At 45.0% G+C, this 16,530-nt stretch overlaps 1 protein-coding gene across 1 annotated transcript; it reads left to right on the top strand.

The window, feature by feature from the left end:
- Positions 1-14,887: 14,887 nt before the first annotated feature.
- Positions 14,888-15,798, top strand: LOC108511432 (protein FANTASTIC FOUR 1-like). The gene has a single exon (XM_017843745.3). It carries the CDS (start codon positions 14,950-14,952, stop codon positions 15,769-15,771), a length of 822 nt encoding a protein of 273 aa, XP_017699234.2. The 5' UTR covers positions 14,888-14,949; the 3' UTR covers positions 15,772-15,798.
- Positions 15,799-16,530: the final 732 nt, after the last annotated feature.

A 16,530-nucleotide genomic window follows, 5' to 3' on the forward strand; every position in this document is an offset into this window, starting at 1 on the left:
TTTTTTTCTTGCTTAGCAAGATTGGTTAGCCATGCGTCACAAAAAAAAAGAAGACAGGCTTGATCTCAAGTTAATTCAAAAATAAGCATTTTCAACTATTTGTTTGGAGCCTGAATTTTCAACAAGTGCATGTGCTTTAATGGTCATATATCCAATAACTTCTTGAATAGTAGCATATGATGTGAATTTTTTTCTTACTTAGCAAGCCTGGTTTGACGTACATCACAAAAAAATAAAAAAAAAGGGACGCCAGGCTTGATCTCAAGTTAATTCAAAAAATAAGCATTTTCAACTATTTGTTTCATTCTATTGGAGCCTGAATTTTGGACTCAAGTTTCCAATAAACCCCCAAAAGGCTGGAACTTGGCTGGTATGAAAAAGGAGGGCCGAGGCTACAGCCTCGAAAGATGAGTCCAAAGATGATCTTACAGTGGATGGGCGCGAAGGATGGTGAATCCTTCTTTCGCGCGTGGAGGGTACCAACTACAGTCCCTTTTTGGTTCATTATGTGTTGCCCTCTTCGAATAAAATCAAAAAGCCGAATATCAAGAAGAGCCCTAGGCAACTCCATCTCTCCCTCCCATAGGTAGTCTCCGAATGGTTGGTAACAAAAGATGCAACCCAATCCACCGCCCCGTTGGCCTCTCTAAACATAAGCACCAATCCGTCATGAACCATGACTCGAATATCTCTCAAGAGCGGGTGGTTGTCGTCAACTCCTCTCGAAGCCTGCAGGATCCACCCAATAACCGTCGCCGAGTTACCCTCCAGAACTCGTAGTTCTTCCAAAAATAAAAAAATAAAAAAAGAAAGAAAGAAAAGAAAAGGAAAAACCTTCCGAAGGATGTGCGGCAAAAAAAATGATGCGGCCAGCAGCCCTATTAATCTAATCCTTCCTTATAAACTTATACCTATTCTATGATGGATGACAAAACTCTATATCATTGTCGTTGCTATAGGGTCACCAAACTCGAGAGAGGGTGATGCCAACTGGAGAATTGAACCATACTCTAACCCGAGTTCGACCTAACCCCTGGAGAATTGATCATGCCAACTGCCGAAATGTTAGAGATTCGGAAATAATATCATAGGGTAGGAAGTGGACAAGCAAAATAATTAAAAATAGTTTTGAAGTTAGTTGACCCGTGTCCATAGGAATAAAAAAAAGATCTTACGTATTTTTTTCTATAAAATTTGGGCTAGCCTGCTCCAAAAATATTTCTGGATATTTTATAAATACAGATTTAGCGTAGCCTGTGATTTTATTGGTTATATTACTCCAATTTATAAATTATATAGAACTTTTAGCTCAATTCTATTAAAAGATCTAAATAGATTTTAAAAATAAATTTATTTTTTTGATGCATACAAAATATTACCTGCCATATTATCGCTCAATATATTGATCGAAAACCAAAATTAGTGGCTAGCTGAATCAAAGGGCGCGGTCAGATTGATTCCACCAATCCAGCCGTGTGCCGCATCAATACTGCTATATGCGTAATTGGCCCCCGTTATAACGGCTGATTGTTAGCGGTGCTTGGAACTTAGAAGGGAGGCAAAAAAATAAAAAAAAATACAAGATGGCATGCATTTGAGAACTCTCACGACGCTTCTTGTTTGCTTGATATATTTTCAGACACAACTTGAACTAGCTAGTCCTAAGAGTCATTGCATGCTAGACACTCCGTTCACAAAGTTCACGCGCTATTTCCATTTGGTCATAACTACCCACTTCACTTTTAAAAGATAAATATCTATTCTAATTCAACTCAGAGGTCCTATTGATCGCTATTGGTGCTAGGTTTCGACCCTACTGTATCTCAAATAACAATTGTTATACTAATCACTGGCCATATACATACGTATGATAAATAAGGGGGCCCTTCCGAATCTTTACCACAAGTATTATTTTAAGCCATGCAAGTTAGTCTTCGCTGTTCTCTTGATCGGTTCTTTCAATTTCAAAAGTAAACCACGCAATAGCACGTATCCTGTAGGATAGTGATTACGGGTGTCGGTCCGCAGGGATTGGAGACAAGTTATTTTTCTTTTAAAAATAAATTAAGAAGAAGAATTTGCTAACTTGATTTAACTAAATTAATCTATGAGTACGAATTAGAATTTATCAGAGTAAATGAACCTAGGGTTTGGAATCCACCACATAGCATTGCATCAGGGACTATGTTCTTAATTTTTTTATCTTTTGGAGAGGCATGCAAATTGGCTACAAGCTTTTTTAAAATAAAAACATAAAGAGTTTTAGGAATATCCATCTTCGGTATAGCATGGAGTGTCTACCTAAGTATGGTAATCTAGGGTGCAGCACACCTCATCTTCCTAGGCATGGATCATCTTAGACTACTTTAGCAAACATGAATAGTAAATGGCATGCTCAAGGTTTAAACATGATAAAAGAAATTTTTTATTGAGAATGAGAATTTAAACAAACTCCAAAAAGATTAAAAGAGTAAGAACTACAATGTCCTGATACATTGCTAGGGCTTCATCCAGCCCTAGATTAGAGGTTTAGCTGCGCATGGTGGCCGGACGTCCTCCCATCTTCATAACAAAAAAAAAAAAAAACTCTTCCCACATTTGGCATCCCAGCGTCTCTCCCCTCTCTCTTTTTTTTGTTTTTTTTTAATTCTTCTTTCTCTTCACCGAAACAGAGCATGCTCTGTTCTTTTTGGAACCGTGCTCTCCCCCCCTCTCCTCTCTTTTGGACTTCTCTTGGCTCCCTCCCCTTTCTCCCTTTTCTCGTCTTTCTTTTATAGATCGCCGAAGACCCAGCGATGGATCCCCAGCGAGGAGGAGAGCGTGATGCTGGGAATGATCTCGCGGACGCTTAATTCCTGTTGCACGCGAGATCGCTGGAGAAGGGCGTGATGCTGGGAATGATCTCGGGCTTGATTGCAGAGGCTGGTGAATGCGGAAGGGAGAAGAGACAGAGGCAGGGTCATCCGAGATTTGGAGATCTTGAATCCGGAGGAGATGCGGACGGTGAGATCGTCGGTGGATGCGGTTGGAACGGTCTGATGGCGGAGGAGCTAGATTTCGGCTGCTGGGAGTGGATCTGGATGAAGATGGAGGAGCTGGATGCGGTGGGCACGCGGTTGATGCAGCTGGAACGGGCTGATGGCACTGGTGCACTGCATGGATCACGGAGGAGATTGGTCTTCTACTCGGTTGCTGGCTACACGCGTGGAGGATTCCGTGGGTCTCGTGGCTGGAACGAGCTGATCGGAGGAAGAACGTGGCATGGACACGGTGGAAGAAATGGATCACGAGCTGTCGGTAGAAGCCGGATCGCATGAAGATGGGATTGGCTCCGGATGCGTCACGGGCAGAAGAAGGGCCGAAGGATCTGGTCGCGGGATCGTCGGGAGGACGCCGTGGACGGCCGTGATGCTTACACGGAGGAAGAAGATAAACAGTGAAAGGATTTTGTTTTTTTGTAACACTGTTCATTTTAACAGTGTTTTCACGGAATACTATTCATATGAACAGTGTCACCTCGGAACACTGTTCATATGAACAGTGTTTTCAGCATTTGGGGAAAAACACTTTTTCTTGCTCTATTTTAACGTGAAAATGGGCATATATGGATTTAAAACAAAGATCTCCCCTATTTTGCTTAGTTTGGAAACATGATGTGGAGACGGAAATTTCTGAACCGTTGGATCACTTGGGGAGCCACGGACGGTGGACAGTGCTTGGGTGCATGCATGTCAGTTGGGCATTGGGCTCGAACCCAGTGTTATTGAACTGAAACGTGCTGGCTGGTACGCTCGAAAGGCGAGGACATGTGAATTATTTACTACTTACCATATTTTAAATTTATTTCAAAGATTGTTCTACTTTGTGGTAAAATAAGTAGTTATCCGTTTAAGAACATTGACAAGTGCTGGAAAAAGAATATTAAATTATAGATTAATCGGCACTTATCACACCCCCAAACCTACATTTTGCTAGTCCTCGAGCAAAATAAAACTAGAAAAGAAAAATTCTAACTCACTTTCGTAGGTATCGCGATTGCATTTACCATATGTAACAAGGTTTTAAACCCCTAGGTTACTCTAGTGGACGAGTTATAGTCTCGTGAGAGTTTTCAGTAAAGATACCCACAAACTTCAATCTTAAAATAAGTCCCTTATTATTATTATTATTATTATTATTATTAACATCTAATTTAAGATACATAAATGATAAGAGTTTCAAAGCACACACGGTTTTATTTGCTAAGTCAGCCCAAATTCTAGGTTAGTATGCAATCTAAGTTGAAGTCATTAAGTTTCCATTTAGGAAGTTGTAAGACTTATTTATACTGGAGTGCTTGGTGAAATCTGGACCATACATCAACTAAGAGTTCGGATCTCCAAAATATTGCTAAGACTAGTAGTTTCCAAGGATTGGTCGAAGGGACCTACTCACTGATTCAAAATCATCATATCTGCAGGATTTCGAGAGTTGTAGCTGTTTACTTTAGTACCTCACGGGCTTTATCTGTAATATTTCAGTTTATTTGAATTTTTACAACGATGGCTTTCACACTATTGTCTTTTTCAAGGTCAATACAGCGTTTTTTTTTTCCAAGAAAGATATATAAATTCTAACCGAAAAGCTCGCTGACGAAGATGATCGGGGAGAAGAAGGACGATCGCTGGGGATTGTGAATAGCGCTCAATGCGAAAGCCGATGAGAAGCTCCCCGAACACCCAAGGAGAGGCTCGAACACTACAGCAATGGCGGCCGGAAAGAGAGGAAGTAGAGGCGGAAAGGATCAAATAACGATCCTAGGGCCCTCTCTAGGTCTTATATAGCCCACTACAACGGCTCTGATCGGATAGCCCAAGCAATCAAATGAGCTGAGTTCCACCACATGGCAGGCCCCGAAACAGTCTCAACAAATCTTTCCGGATTGCGGCACTAAATGTCGATCATTATGGAGGGTTCTCCAGAGATCGGAATATTAATAGCTGGCCTCTCACATTCCATCAGGCGAGATGCTTCGGAGAATAGAAGAATTAATGGCTGGCCTGTCGCATTCCATCAGGCGGGGCGCTTCAGGGGACGAGGCATTAATAGTTGCCTCTTTCCATTCCATCCAGCAGCCTCTTAGAAGAGAATGCATACGTGGAACACCAAGAAGTCCCCATAGCGGATTCTACCCAGGGCAGCGTGGCAACTCAAGCCACCTAAGCCTGGATCCGAAAACCTGACTCAAAGCTCCTAGCCATAAAATGCATCAAGTGTCCCTTGCTCGGCATGCGCGTCTTCACAAGCGCTAGGCCACACTGCAGGACGACCGACAATTCGACTACTTTCTTCGTCCGAGTTGAAGAGCGACTCGACCTCGGAAGTCAGGGGGCAAATGATGGGGGGCAAAATAGATCGTCCAACCCACATCAAAAGGGCCACCCAATTTTGGCCCAACAGATACCAATGCCGGCCGGACGTGTCCTCGGTCCGGCCCAGAACCAGCCCGACCTCGGACTCCGGTGAAAGCTCCTTCAACCTTGGATATTCGCCGACGCGCTCCGACCAAGCTCGGGCACTCTCTCCAGTAATGCGCCCCGACCCTTGGGCTCGGGGCACTCCACCAAGCACACCTCTGATCCCGAAATGCAAGGTTAGCCTCAGCACCCGTCTAGCCGGCCTCGCCAAATGCCTGATGTGACCTCAATAAGCTCGGCCTCACCAACGGCCACACCCATGTGCCTGCCTACGCCGTTTCCGAGAACGGACTCCTCCGCGTGCCATAAACGAGCTCAGGCTACGCGCCATTCCCACTCATGATGACAGCGGGTCATACCCTACTACGGCTTGTCAATGTCTCGCCATTCCCAAAGACGAACTCCACCGCACGCCACAAGCAAGCTCAAGCTGCGTGCCACTCCCTCTCATGATGGAAACGGGCTATACCTCCACCACCTAAGCACTCCTATCAGGACTATAAAGAACTCCAACAGGTAACGCCTAAGGGACTTTTTTTGGCTGGATCAACTAAGCTCCACTCAAACATAAGCGTCAGAGGGCCCTCACCGAAAACACCGGTGAGGCTTTGTACAGGTACACCGTCGATCCCAGGAGGTGATTCTCCCCGTCTTCCTCTGTACTCCGGCCGCTCCCCTGACTCCTCGGGCGTGGTCACCCTCGGGCCAGATTTGAACCACAACAGAAACCAATCATTTTTTCTTATTCTCTTTCTTCACCACCACCTATTTTCCGTCTTTGAATGGTCAGCAGTCCCACTATCAGATGACATTTCGTTTGTATAAATCCCACTACTCCTATAGGCACCACATAAAATCACAAAAGTCTCTAGCCTTCTAAACACGAGAAGAAGGCTAAAGAAAGCCACTGCCAAGCTTCTGTTGAATAATATACTTCTCAAGACAACCACAACCTCTCTCTCTCTCTCCCCCCTTCTTATCCTCAATGACAGAGCCATCATCTGCGATCCCAATTGCACATAGCCAGGATTCAGAACTGAGAGAATTGGATAGGTCGACCCCAGTAAGAGGCACTACTCCCAGCTAAAGCTTGACGAGCCAGAGGCCATTGGGGAACGACAAGACCCTGGCGACTGCGTCGAACCTCGCGCAGCTCCTTCCGACCGGCACCGTCCTCGCCTTCCAAGCTCTCTCCCCTTCCTTCTCCAACCACGGCATCTGCTACACTTCCAACAGAAAGTTGTACTATGGCATGGCCACGTCCAAAAGCTTCATTGTTTTCAATTACCAGCCCTCTGATGGGGATCGAAGCAAGGTGTTGGAGCAATTGTCGAGGTTTCGGATACAGTGGTTGGACTACGTCCATGCCTTCTTCTCGGTGCTGGTGTTCTTGGCTCTAACCTTTAGTGATACCAATATACAGCACTGCTTCTTTCCGGATTCTGGGGCAAACTCGAAGCAGCTCCTCCAGAATTTGCCGCTTGGGGCCGGGTTCTTGTCGAGCATGGTGTTTTTGATCTTTCCAACCGCTCGGAGGGGGATTGGATATTCGAAAACGGCGCCTCAGTCACAGTAAACGGTTTTGGTTATTATGTTCGGATCCTTTTTCTAATAGATGTTGTGAAACGTAAAGGATTTACTATAAGATTAGCCTATATATATTCTTTTAGGAGGACTTTATAGAAATGGGCATCGGGCCATGCCGGATCCGGTCCGGCCCAGGCACACCGGGCCACAGACCAAACGGGCCGTGCCTGGCCCGGCCTGTTCTTAAACGGGCCGTGCCTGGCACGGTCCGCTTAACCTAAAGGCTAAGCCCGGTACGGCCCTAGGCCCGTGGGGTGGCGGGCCATGGCGGGCCCGGCACGGCCCGTCTGTCCAAAAAAAATAGCCGTTATGGCCCATAACGGCTATTTTTTTTGGCCCATAACGGCTATTTGTGGCTTTTTACCCATTTTGTCCCTCCTAACAGCCATAAAACGGCTATTTTGTGGCCATAAAAATAGCCGTTCCGGGCTGGCCCGTGGGCCATGCCGTGCCTGGCTCACAAATCGTGCCAGCCCAGGCCCTTATGGATCGTGTCGGACTCGGCCCGTGGGCCTAAAATTCTTAACCCAGTCCGGCCCCCTTTTATGAGCCGTGCCTAGCACGGCCTGTTACTGTAGCAAGTGGGCCGTGCCACGGCCCGCTTCGTGCCGAGTCATGGGCGGCCTAGCCCAATGCCCACCTCTAAGACTGTATCAACAAGTATATGTGCTTTAAATGAGTATATTATGCAATAACTTCTTGATGTAATTTTTTTTCTTACCTAGCAAGATTGGTTAGTCATACACGTCACAAAAAAAAAAGACAGGATTGATCTCAAGTTAATTCAAAAATAAGCATTTTCAACTATTTGTTCGGAGCCTGAATTTTCAACAAGTGTGTGTGCTTTAATGGTCATATATCCAATAACTTCTTGAATAGTAGCATATGATGTGAATTTTTTTCTTACTTAGCAAGACTGGTTAGTCATACATCACAAAAAAATAAAAAAAAGGACATCGGGCTTGATCTCTAGTTAATTCAAAAAATAAGCATTTTCAACTATTTGTTTTCTTCTATTGGAGCCTGAATTTTGGACTCAAATTTCCAATTAACCCCCAAAAGGCTGGAACTTGGTTTGCATGAAAAAGGAGGGCCGAGGCTCCAGCCTCGAAAGATGAGTCCAAAGATGATCTTACGGTAGATGGGCGCGAAGGATGGTGAATCCTTCTTTCGCGCGCGGAGGGTACTAACTACAGTCCTTTTTTTTTTTTTTTTTTTTTTTTTTTTTTTTTTTTTTTTTTTTTTTTTGCTTAAAACGGGTTCTTCAAACAAAGCGTGTCCGAATACACCCAAGAACATCAAAATACAAAATCTCGCGTAGCGCCGATGGCAGCTTCCGCTCTCCTGACCACAGGGCGTAACCCGAATGGTGTGCTACATATGTAGCTACCCAGTCAGCCGCCCCGTTGGCCTCCCTGTATACATGCTTAGCCTCAAAGGCCACAACATCTCTCACCATCAACCTAATATCCCGGATCAAAGGATGGTCAGTGCTCTCCCGCCGAATCCACCCAATGATAGTGGATGAGTCGCCCTCCAAGATGATCGAGCTAGCCCGCAATACCCGCCGCGCATGGCAAAGGCCGGCCCAGGCAGCTCGCAACTCCGCCACTGGCACTGATATGTCAAATAGCCGGCAACCGCCCGCTGCCACTACCCTAGAGTGAGGGTCACGTATGACAAAGCCGGCACCGCCTCGTGTACCACTGTCTAGTACTGAACCATCAAAATTGACCTTGAGGAAACTCGGGGGTGGGGGCTCCCAGGTGAAGAACACCGTCCGAAGAACTGCCGGAGCAGAGAAAGAACCCCAGGTGTCCCGAGCTATCAAGGTCGTATCTGAATGGCTGGTAGGTCTGGACTCCATCGCCAATACTCGAGCGGACTCCGCAACAAACCTCGGCGACATCCTATGCTCGCCAAAGGTGCGAGCGTTCCGTGCTAGCCAGATCTGGTGGGCGGTGCAAATCGCTCGGGTAGCCTCCTGACATGTCCGGGGGCTAGCCAGCCACTGACGAATCATCTGTAGAAACAATCTCCTCTCCCGCCAGACCTCCTCTGGGATCCCCGACCACTGCCATGTCTGCCTCGCCCAAAAGCATGCAAATAGTGCATGGTCAACTGACTCATCCGCACCGCAGGCCCCACACTCCGCAGGGATCCTCAAACCACGTCGGCTCAGCACAGCTCTCGTCGGAAGGCGGTCCCACATCACCTTCCATAGAAAAAGTGCTGCTCTCGGAGGGAGCCTAGACCTCCAAATCCAGGCACCATCCCATCCACTCTCATGCTCGCACTGAATCACCCGGGCCAGATCACCCAGCCCAACACTGGCCCTGCATGAAGTGCTCCAAACCCTGACATCTGGGCCCTCGCATCCTGGTACTGGGAGAGAAAGGATCCTCTCTGCTAGGTGTGCTCCGAACAACTGATGGAGTCTGTCCGCGTCCCACTCTGCCCTCCCTGGTACTAAGAGGTCGCACACCCGGAGCCCCACTGCTGCCTCGAAATCCACCGTCGTCGGCCAATATCTCAAGGGAATGGTGTCTACCCACGGGTCATCAGTCACCACAATGGTCCGGCCGTCGCCCATCAGCCACCTGGTATGAGCTAACACGGTCGGCAGGTACCTCCCAATCTCACGCCACATGAAAGAGATGCGGCGACCACGCCGTGCCACCTCAGGGCTCCCCCGGCCATATCTAGCTGCCATCACCCGACTCCAAAGCCCATGTGGCTCCAACAGAAAACGAGCTGCATGCCGTGCAATGAGTGTCTCCCGCCGCTCCAGAAGGGACTGAACTCCTAAACCACCCTCACTGGTGGGCCGGCATACCCGCTCCCAGGCCACCAAATGTACCCCATGACCCCCACCATGGGACCCCCAGAGGAAGCTCCGAAGAAGACGTTCAATCTTCGACAGAGTCGTCTTAGGGACCACAGTGTTGGCCATGAGATATACCGGCATGGACCCGAGCACTGATCTGACAAGTGTCAGCCTCCCCATCATGGATAGAGATGATGCCCTCCATCCCTCCAGCCTACTCTCAACCCGCTGCACCAACCCCGAGCACTCCGCCACTCGTAGCCTCCGGCCTGTGATGGAAACTCCCAGGTAAACCAAAGTCCCTCCTGCTCGGGCATCTGCAAGATACTCCTGTGTGATGGGAACTACAGTCCCTTTTTCGTTCATTATGCGTTGCCCTCTTCCGTGAGTATGAGCCGAACTCTACTTACGCCTATAATGGCTCGGATTCGTCCTCCTGCATCAAAACTTCTTCTTTCCCTGACCACATTAGCTTTGCTAGGGTCTGCAACAAAAGTTTTCTATCTTGCTGGGAACTTTTCATAACGCTGGCTATCCCAAATGACTTATCTCATCATATGTACCATAATAAAGAAAACATTAACCGTTGTTTACTTCGTCAAGCTCTTCACTGGATTTTCCAAGGAATACCATAACATCTTAAAATGGCCACTATTATCTACTATAACATTAATTAACAAACAAAATGGTATAACAATGATTTAATTGCTATGTTAGGATTAGCTCTTGATCATTTTTTTTTAACCATCAATCCTCATTTACATTTTACCTTGTTTTTGTGCATAATTAATATCTTATTGCACACCTCCGTGTCTTGTTTAAGACAAACTTATGGATAAAGCTGCAAATGGGTCGGATTGACCCATAGCCCAAATCGACTTATTTAGACCCAATCCATTCTATATTTAAGGATCCAGTGGGCTGGGTCGGTTTCTCAAATTGGACCCATTTCATTTTCTAAATTGGATATGGGTTTACTAAGTTTTGAACCCATCAGACCTGACTCGATTCGTTGTTTTTTGGGCCAATTTTGGACCGCTTAACTAACGATCCGATCTAACTCGACCCAAATCTGAATTATCCATTAGGCCCGCAGCCCCGCAGAGGGTGTCCCGTGTCCCAGACTCCCAGTTCTGCGACTCTGACTCCCGTGTCCCTCCACCATCATGAGTCCATCCCGAGTACTGCAGAGAATGCCCAACTGCAGATATATTCAGAGGCGTTATTTTGTTATATTATATCTCTCACCATCTTATCCTTCAATAGGCAGTGGAAACCTATTTAAAGGATTTGAGAAGGCCAAAGTTTTCATTGAAAATCATGATGAAATAAATCGAAATGGCAAGTGATCACCTAACATGAACTTGCATATCTATCAGTTAAGATGATCATTAGTTTTTACTGGGACATGGATTCAGTATCTTCTATGATGTGAAGCTTCAGAAATGCCAGGTTTTGGCTTTCAGTTTAAAGGACGTAAACAACATGAGGAGATTCTCTGTTCTTTGCAGACAAGCAATAGAGATCTTGGTGGGTGTAGCTAAGTTGGTTTTTTTGCCCATCGCATCATCTCTAATTTTGCATGCCAGTGAAACTATCAGCAGACTGTTGGCACCCCTTCGGATCCTCCTTAGGATTAAATTCCTTGCATTTGATGTCCCATAATGATTTTTTTGGTGCATATTGGATTATAGTATTGTAGCTCTAGGAGGTTCCTCTTCTTCGAGTTGTCCTTTCACATTAGGCCTCCTTGGAAATGAATTGCTTCATGCAAATTGTATAACTAAATCCATTCCTCTAGGGTTAATGTTCCTTCCTGATTCTATTGTAGTCTTAGAGATCACTGCAGTCAGCATTAGGCCATACTTCTTGCTGCATATTTGGACTTGTGATTTATTCTAATCTGAGTTAGGTATGCATTGATTTGTGACCCGAACCAAATCCGACTCTGACACAATTGTTTTAGATTGGGACCAAGTTATATATGGATTGACCCAACCTAAATGACCCATTGGGTCAAAAATTATAGCCATTGATCCGATCTGATCATCTATTGGGTTGGGTCTGGACCCAATATTAGGATCCGAATAAAAAACTGGATTGGGTCGGAGTCACTCATGATCCGATCCGATCCGACCCATTTGCACTCCTACTTATGGATAGACAAAGAACCAAAAAAGAAAAAAGCAATGAAAATCAAAGAGTTGAAGTAAAATTGTCGATCAACAAATTCTAATTTGTAAATATTTAAATTAGTCAAACAAAGGGACCGAACCAATTTTTTCTTTAGTTACTTAGCATTTGCATCATAAATTATTATTTTCTAATCTGACATGCAGATTTGAATTCAAAATTTCAAATCGTGAAAAAGTCAAGGAAAAAGGAAAAGAATAACTAGCCTTTCATTAGTCCTTCGATATCCCTCTCCACTGATGGAGTTATATGTTCAAATTCTGTGTATGATAATCCCACCATATTTCTAAAAGAAGAAAGTTTCAAAAATTATCTGTTATTTTTGCTATAAAGTTAATGATGACTGAGCACAAAAAGCCAAACTTAATAGCTAACCAACTTGCCATGTCATACCCATTTATGCGAAGTATGGCGATCTTTTTCCAGACAGATTGGTTGTATATAATTTTTAATTAAAAATATAACCATAAAATATATTCTTATAAATATGTTTTATAGAAAATTAAAGAAATCTGTTTTTTTATAAAAACCTATTTTTTAGATTTCATTACTTGTCAATTTTGACGAAAAAAAAGAAAAAACAAGTAAAATTTGTTTTTATAAAGCTCATTTATTTTAAATTTTATGAAATTGTTTTAGTGAAACTCCACAATCTAAGTAGTTTCCTTACACCAACTTGCTGGAGAATCGTGGTGGAAACAAATTGACATTGAGTGCCCACTAGGATTGCTTCATCATATGCTTCTTACAATATCATAACTGCTGTTATTAAAAAACTATAAATGCCAGCTCCATTATGGAGGCTTTGTTTTGTCGAGTAAAGAAGGCTCTCGGTTTTCAATTCAAAGTTTGAAGCAAAGCGGCAATCCTAGACAATTCATTATCATGGAAAGGGGTCAATTGGTACATCACTCGCCAGGTTATACGAAACCAGGGAGCATCGCTGCTCACCGTTCGTATGTCCTTTGAGCCAATGTTATGGAATTCTTGTTTTTTCCTTCTAATTTTTTTATGACAGAAGACCATCCGTGGGGATTAGAATCCCCATACGTCTGAGAGAGTCTGAATTATTGAAAACTATGATTGGAAGGAATTGGGTGCAGAGTGGGATCCCACTTCAAAGTATTTTTGGAACGATTCTTCAACGACAAAAAACTTCGACCCCACATCAATTAACATGCAACAATATTTAAATCGATCCCGCATTAACGTGTAATCTCATGAAAGGAATCTTAAGACATATTGGGCAAAGCAAACGGGCATTAGAAGGGATCCCCTAATCTCATTGGAGAATATGAGTTTGTCTCCTAAGTAGTGCTTTTGGAAATTTGGATTGATACAAAATAGCTGAAATAACAAATAATAATGATAGCATAGCACATGCGATGTAATACAACACGATACGTTAGAGATGAGTTAAGAGATGAGAAGGATCAAGCAAAGAATGCAAGGAGTAAAAGTTTATGATGTGTCACCGATCAATCCACAATCTATTTTTAGAAAAAAAAATATATCAAGAAAGTAGGAGGGGTTAAAACCCCACCTAAAAATAGGTTGTGTTGCCAACCAATCAAATAGAAATTAATTGCTTGTGTTGAGCCCATTAGTACTAGAAGATTTTACCAACTCAACTCTTAGGCACTTCCTATGATATGAATATTTGGATAGTAAGTATTTAACAATTACAAAAATATAATTAGGAAAGGTTCATGATGATGTGCCAAAATAAGGATAAACGTGCGAGCAACTACTAGACCTCTACCATGGTGTCAGCCTTCCAATCTTTGATTTCATTTTAGGGTTTTTTTTCCATACATACTCTCTTAAATATTAAAATTTACATATATAGCCTTCTCAATCCGAGCGTTAAAACAAACTAAAAATAAATAAATAAAATTAAAATTTTTTACATATAAATCTTTCTAAATATGTGAATTACATGAATACCCTCACAAAGTATTATTTGCATATATATCTTTATAAATATTTTCTTTTGCATATCCACCTATTAAGGATATTTTAGTTATTTTTAATTTTAAACAGCTAATTTTTTTGAGGGTGTTAGATAGTGGGGACACATATACAAGAAAAAGAAAAAATAAAGAGTATACACGCAAAATAAATATCTATACAAATATCAATTTTAAAGCGATATTCATACGAATTTTAATATTTAGAAGGATATGTATGAAAAAAATCAATTGATTAAATCCTTTGATTCATTAATATTGAGAAACATTTGATTTTATGGATAACCATGGATTGTTGTATTATGTCCATCACCCGTGTCGGATATTTTATTAATATTGAGAATCATTTGATTCATTATAAATGCCCTAAACAGCGGGAATGCGTTCACCGGCCCCTCATTTACGAACATTCCGATCCAGCTTTCAGCCAAACATCACATATATTCCTCTCCCAATCCAAATTACAGGTTGCCAAAACAATCCAAACCGATTCAAATCCCAAATATCATTAACCATCCGTAATTAGCCGATCTCGGATTATGATACCCTCGCCAAACGTGTCATCCGCCTGGGGCCCACCGGTTATTCCCCATGGGACCCACTTGAAACCAGTGGCCCTACATATATCCACGTGTACCATCCCTTACGCCATTGCACAGCCAGCTGGGATACCTCTGGATTCCTATCTCCAGCTCATTTTCTCCCCCAGTCAAAATCCCCATCGCTATTTCCCCAGTTTTAGTAAAATTCCACTGCTCTCCAACTTTTTATTCTAAATTAAATTAATTAATTTTTCCCCCGAGCCCTATATATATTCCCATTCCCCGTCTTTGTTTCCCGTCGAAACTCCAATGCTTCGACATTCTGACCTATAAGTTGTTTTCGTTTTGTTTTTTTTTGCCAAAAGAAGGGGGAAATGGTGATATATTTTTGTAAGAGCGTACATACCTGGCTAGGGTTTCCAGATCCGGAGGGACGGCGGACCCCGCCGGCGGCTCCGCTGCCGCCATCGCCACTGTTGCGGTGCCGGAGTATGTCATCGCGCGACGGCGAGGGTCTGAGGATCCTCGCCAGGGAGACGGCGAAGCCAGCGAACGTGGTCGAGAAGACGGGCCCAGGGAGGCCGGCGCCGGAGAAGCCCGATCCCGGCGCCCGGGGCCTCCACGAGTGCTGCTACGACGACGGCCTCGGGCTCTGCACCGAGAGTCTCGGGTCCGAGAGCTGCTGCGACGGCAGCGTGGTGGCCGGGGAAGAGGAGGCGGCGGTGGAGTTAGAGGAAAGCTCTTCCGGCGCCGGTGAGGCGGAGGCGGAGCGGAGATCGAGGAGGGGGAGATCCGGGTGGCGGAGGGAGGAGATGGTGTTCCCGCCGCCGCTGAGTTGGCTGGCGGGTAATGGGGGCCGACGGAGTAAACGTCTGGTGCCGGAGAGGAAGGACGGACGGCTGGTGATCAAGTTGACGACCGTCGATCGGCCGGAGATCTTCGCCGTGACGCGCGAGGACAGGCGGCTCGTATTGCACCTGATCGAACCGGAGATGGAGGAGGAGGAGGAGGAGAGGGAGGCGGAGGCGGCGCCGTCGGCGGAGGTGGCGCCGTCGGCGGAGCAGGAGGAAGGGGAGAGGGTGGAGAGGTGGGAGTGGAGGATGGGGGAAATAGAGGGGGTGCGGCGGTGCCAAGAGTCCGTGAGCGGTTACGAGGTGGTGCCGCCATGGTGGAGTCACCGCGCGACGACGGCGTGAGGTCAGCGGGTCGCGGTGTGATCACCTCTTTTTTGCCAGGCTGGCAGAGTCGGTGGGGCTTTCGAGGTCGTAGGTCGTAGGGAAGGCTGCTGAAACAGCTTGCCGAATACAACGGGACAAACAACGTGTGCCGATATTCACTTGGTTTTGGACCTTCTGGTTGATAGCTGGTCTCTGTAATATATATTTTTTACTCTCTCTACAAAGATTAAGAAATGATAAAATTTTAGGGGCCCAACGATTTTGGCAATCAATAAATAGATTTTTTTTGGAATGTTTACACTTCAATCTCGCTATATATATATATATATATATATATATATATATATATATATATATATATATATATATATATTGTTGATGTTTCGCTTGTTTGTTTCTGTTGGGGGAGCGCAGCTTTTCCTCTGAATGCATGAGAACCTTGCCGTCAGAGGACCGGATGACGGCCGACCTCGGATGGCCGAGCTCGGTGCCCAACCCCGGAACATCTGACCCGAAGAGCTCCCGACCTCGGAAGTCCGCCCTCGCCGCCCACTTGCCGCGGTTGCATCCTGCCAAAGTCTGGTCAGGGGCCATACCCTACCACCGCCCCCGGCATTTAATGCGCATGACCTCTGCAAACCCCCGACTCACTCAATAATTAATGTGTATCTCCGACTCACTCAACAATTAATGTGTATCGCCGGCTCACTCAACAATCAATGCGCGTGGCTCTTGTTATCTACGGATCCTCAGTCCTCCACGGCAAATCGGCTCGGC

Source organism: Phoenix dactylifera, unplaced genomic scaffold, assembly GCF_009389715.1.
Source record: "Phoenix dactylifera cultivar Barhee BC4 unplaced genomic scaffold, palm_55x_up_171113_PBpolish2nd_filt_p 001819F, whole genome shotgun sequence".
Classification (NCBI taxonomy): domain Eukaryota; kingdom Viridiplantae; phylum Streptophyta; class Magnoliopsida; order Arecales; family Arecaceae; genus Phoenix; species Phoenix dactylifera.

Bases quoted from the DNA above. Each gene is read 5' to 3' on its own strand.
- LOC108511432 (XM_017843745.3), top strand. From the start codon at position 14,950: ATGGTGATATATTTTTGTAAGAGCGTACATACCTGGCTAGGGTTTCCA.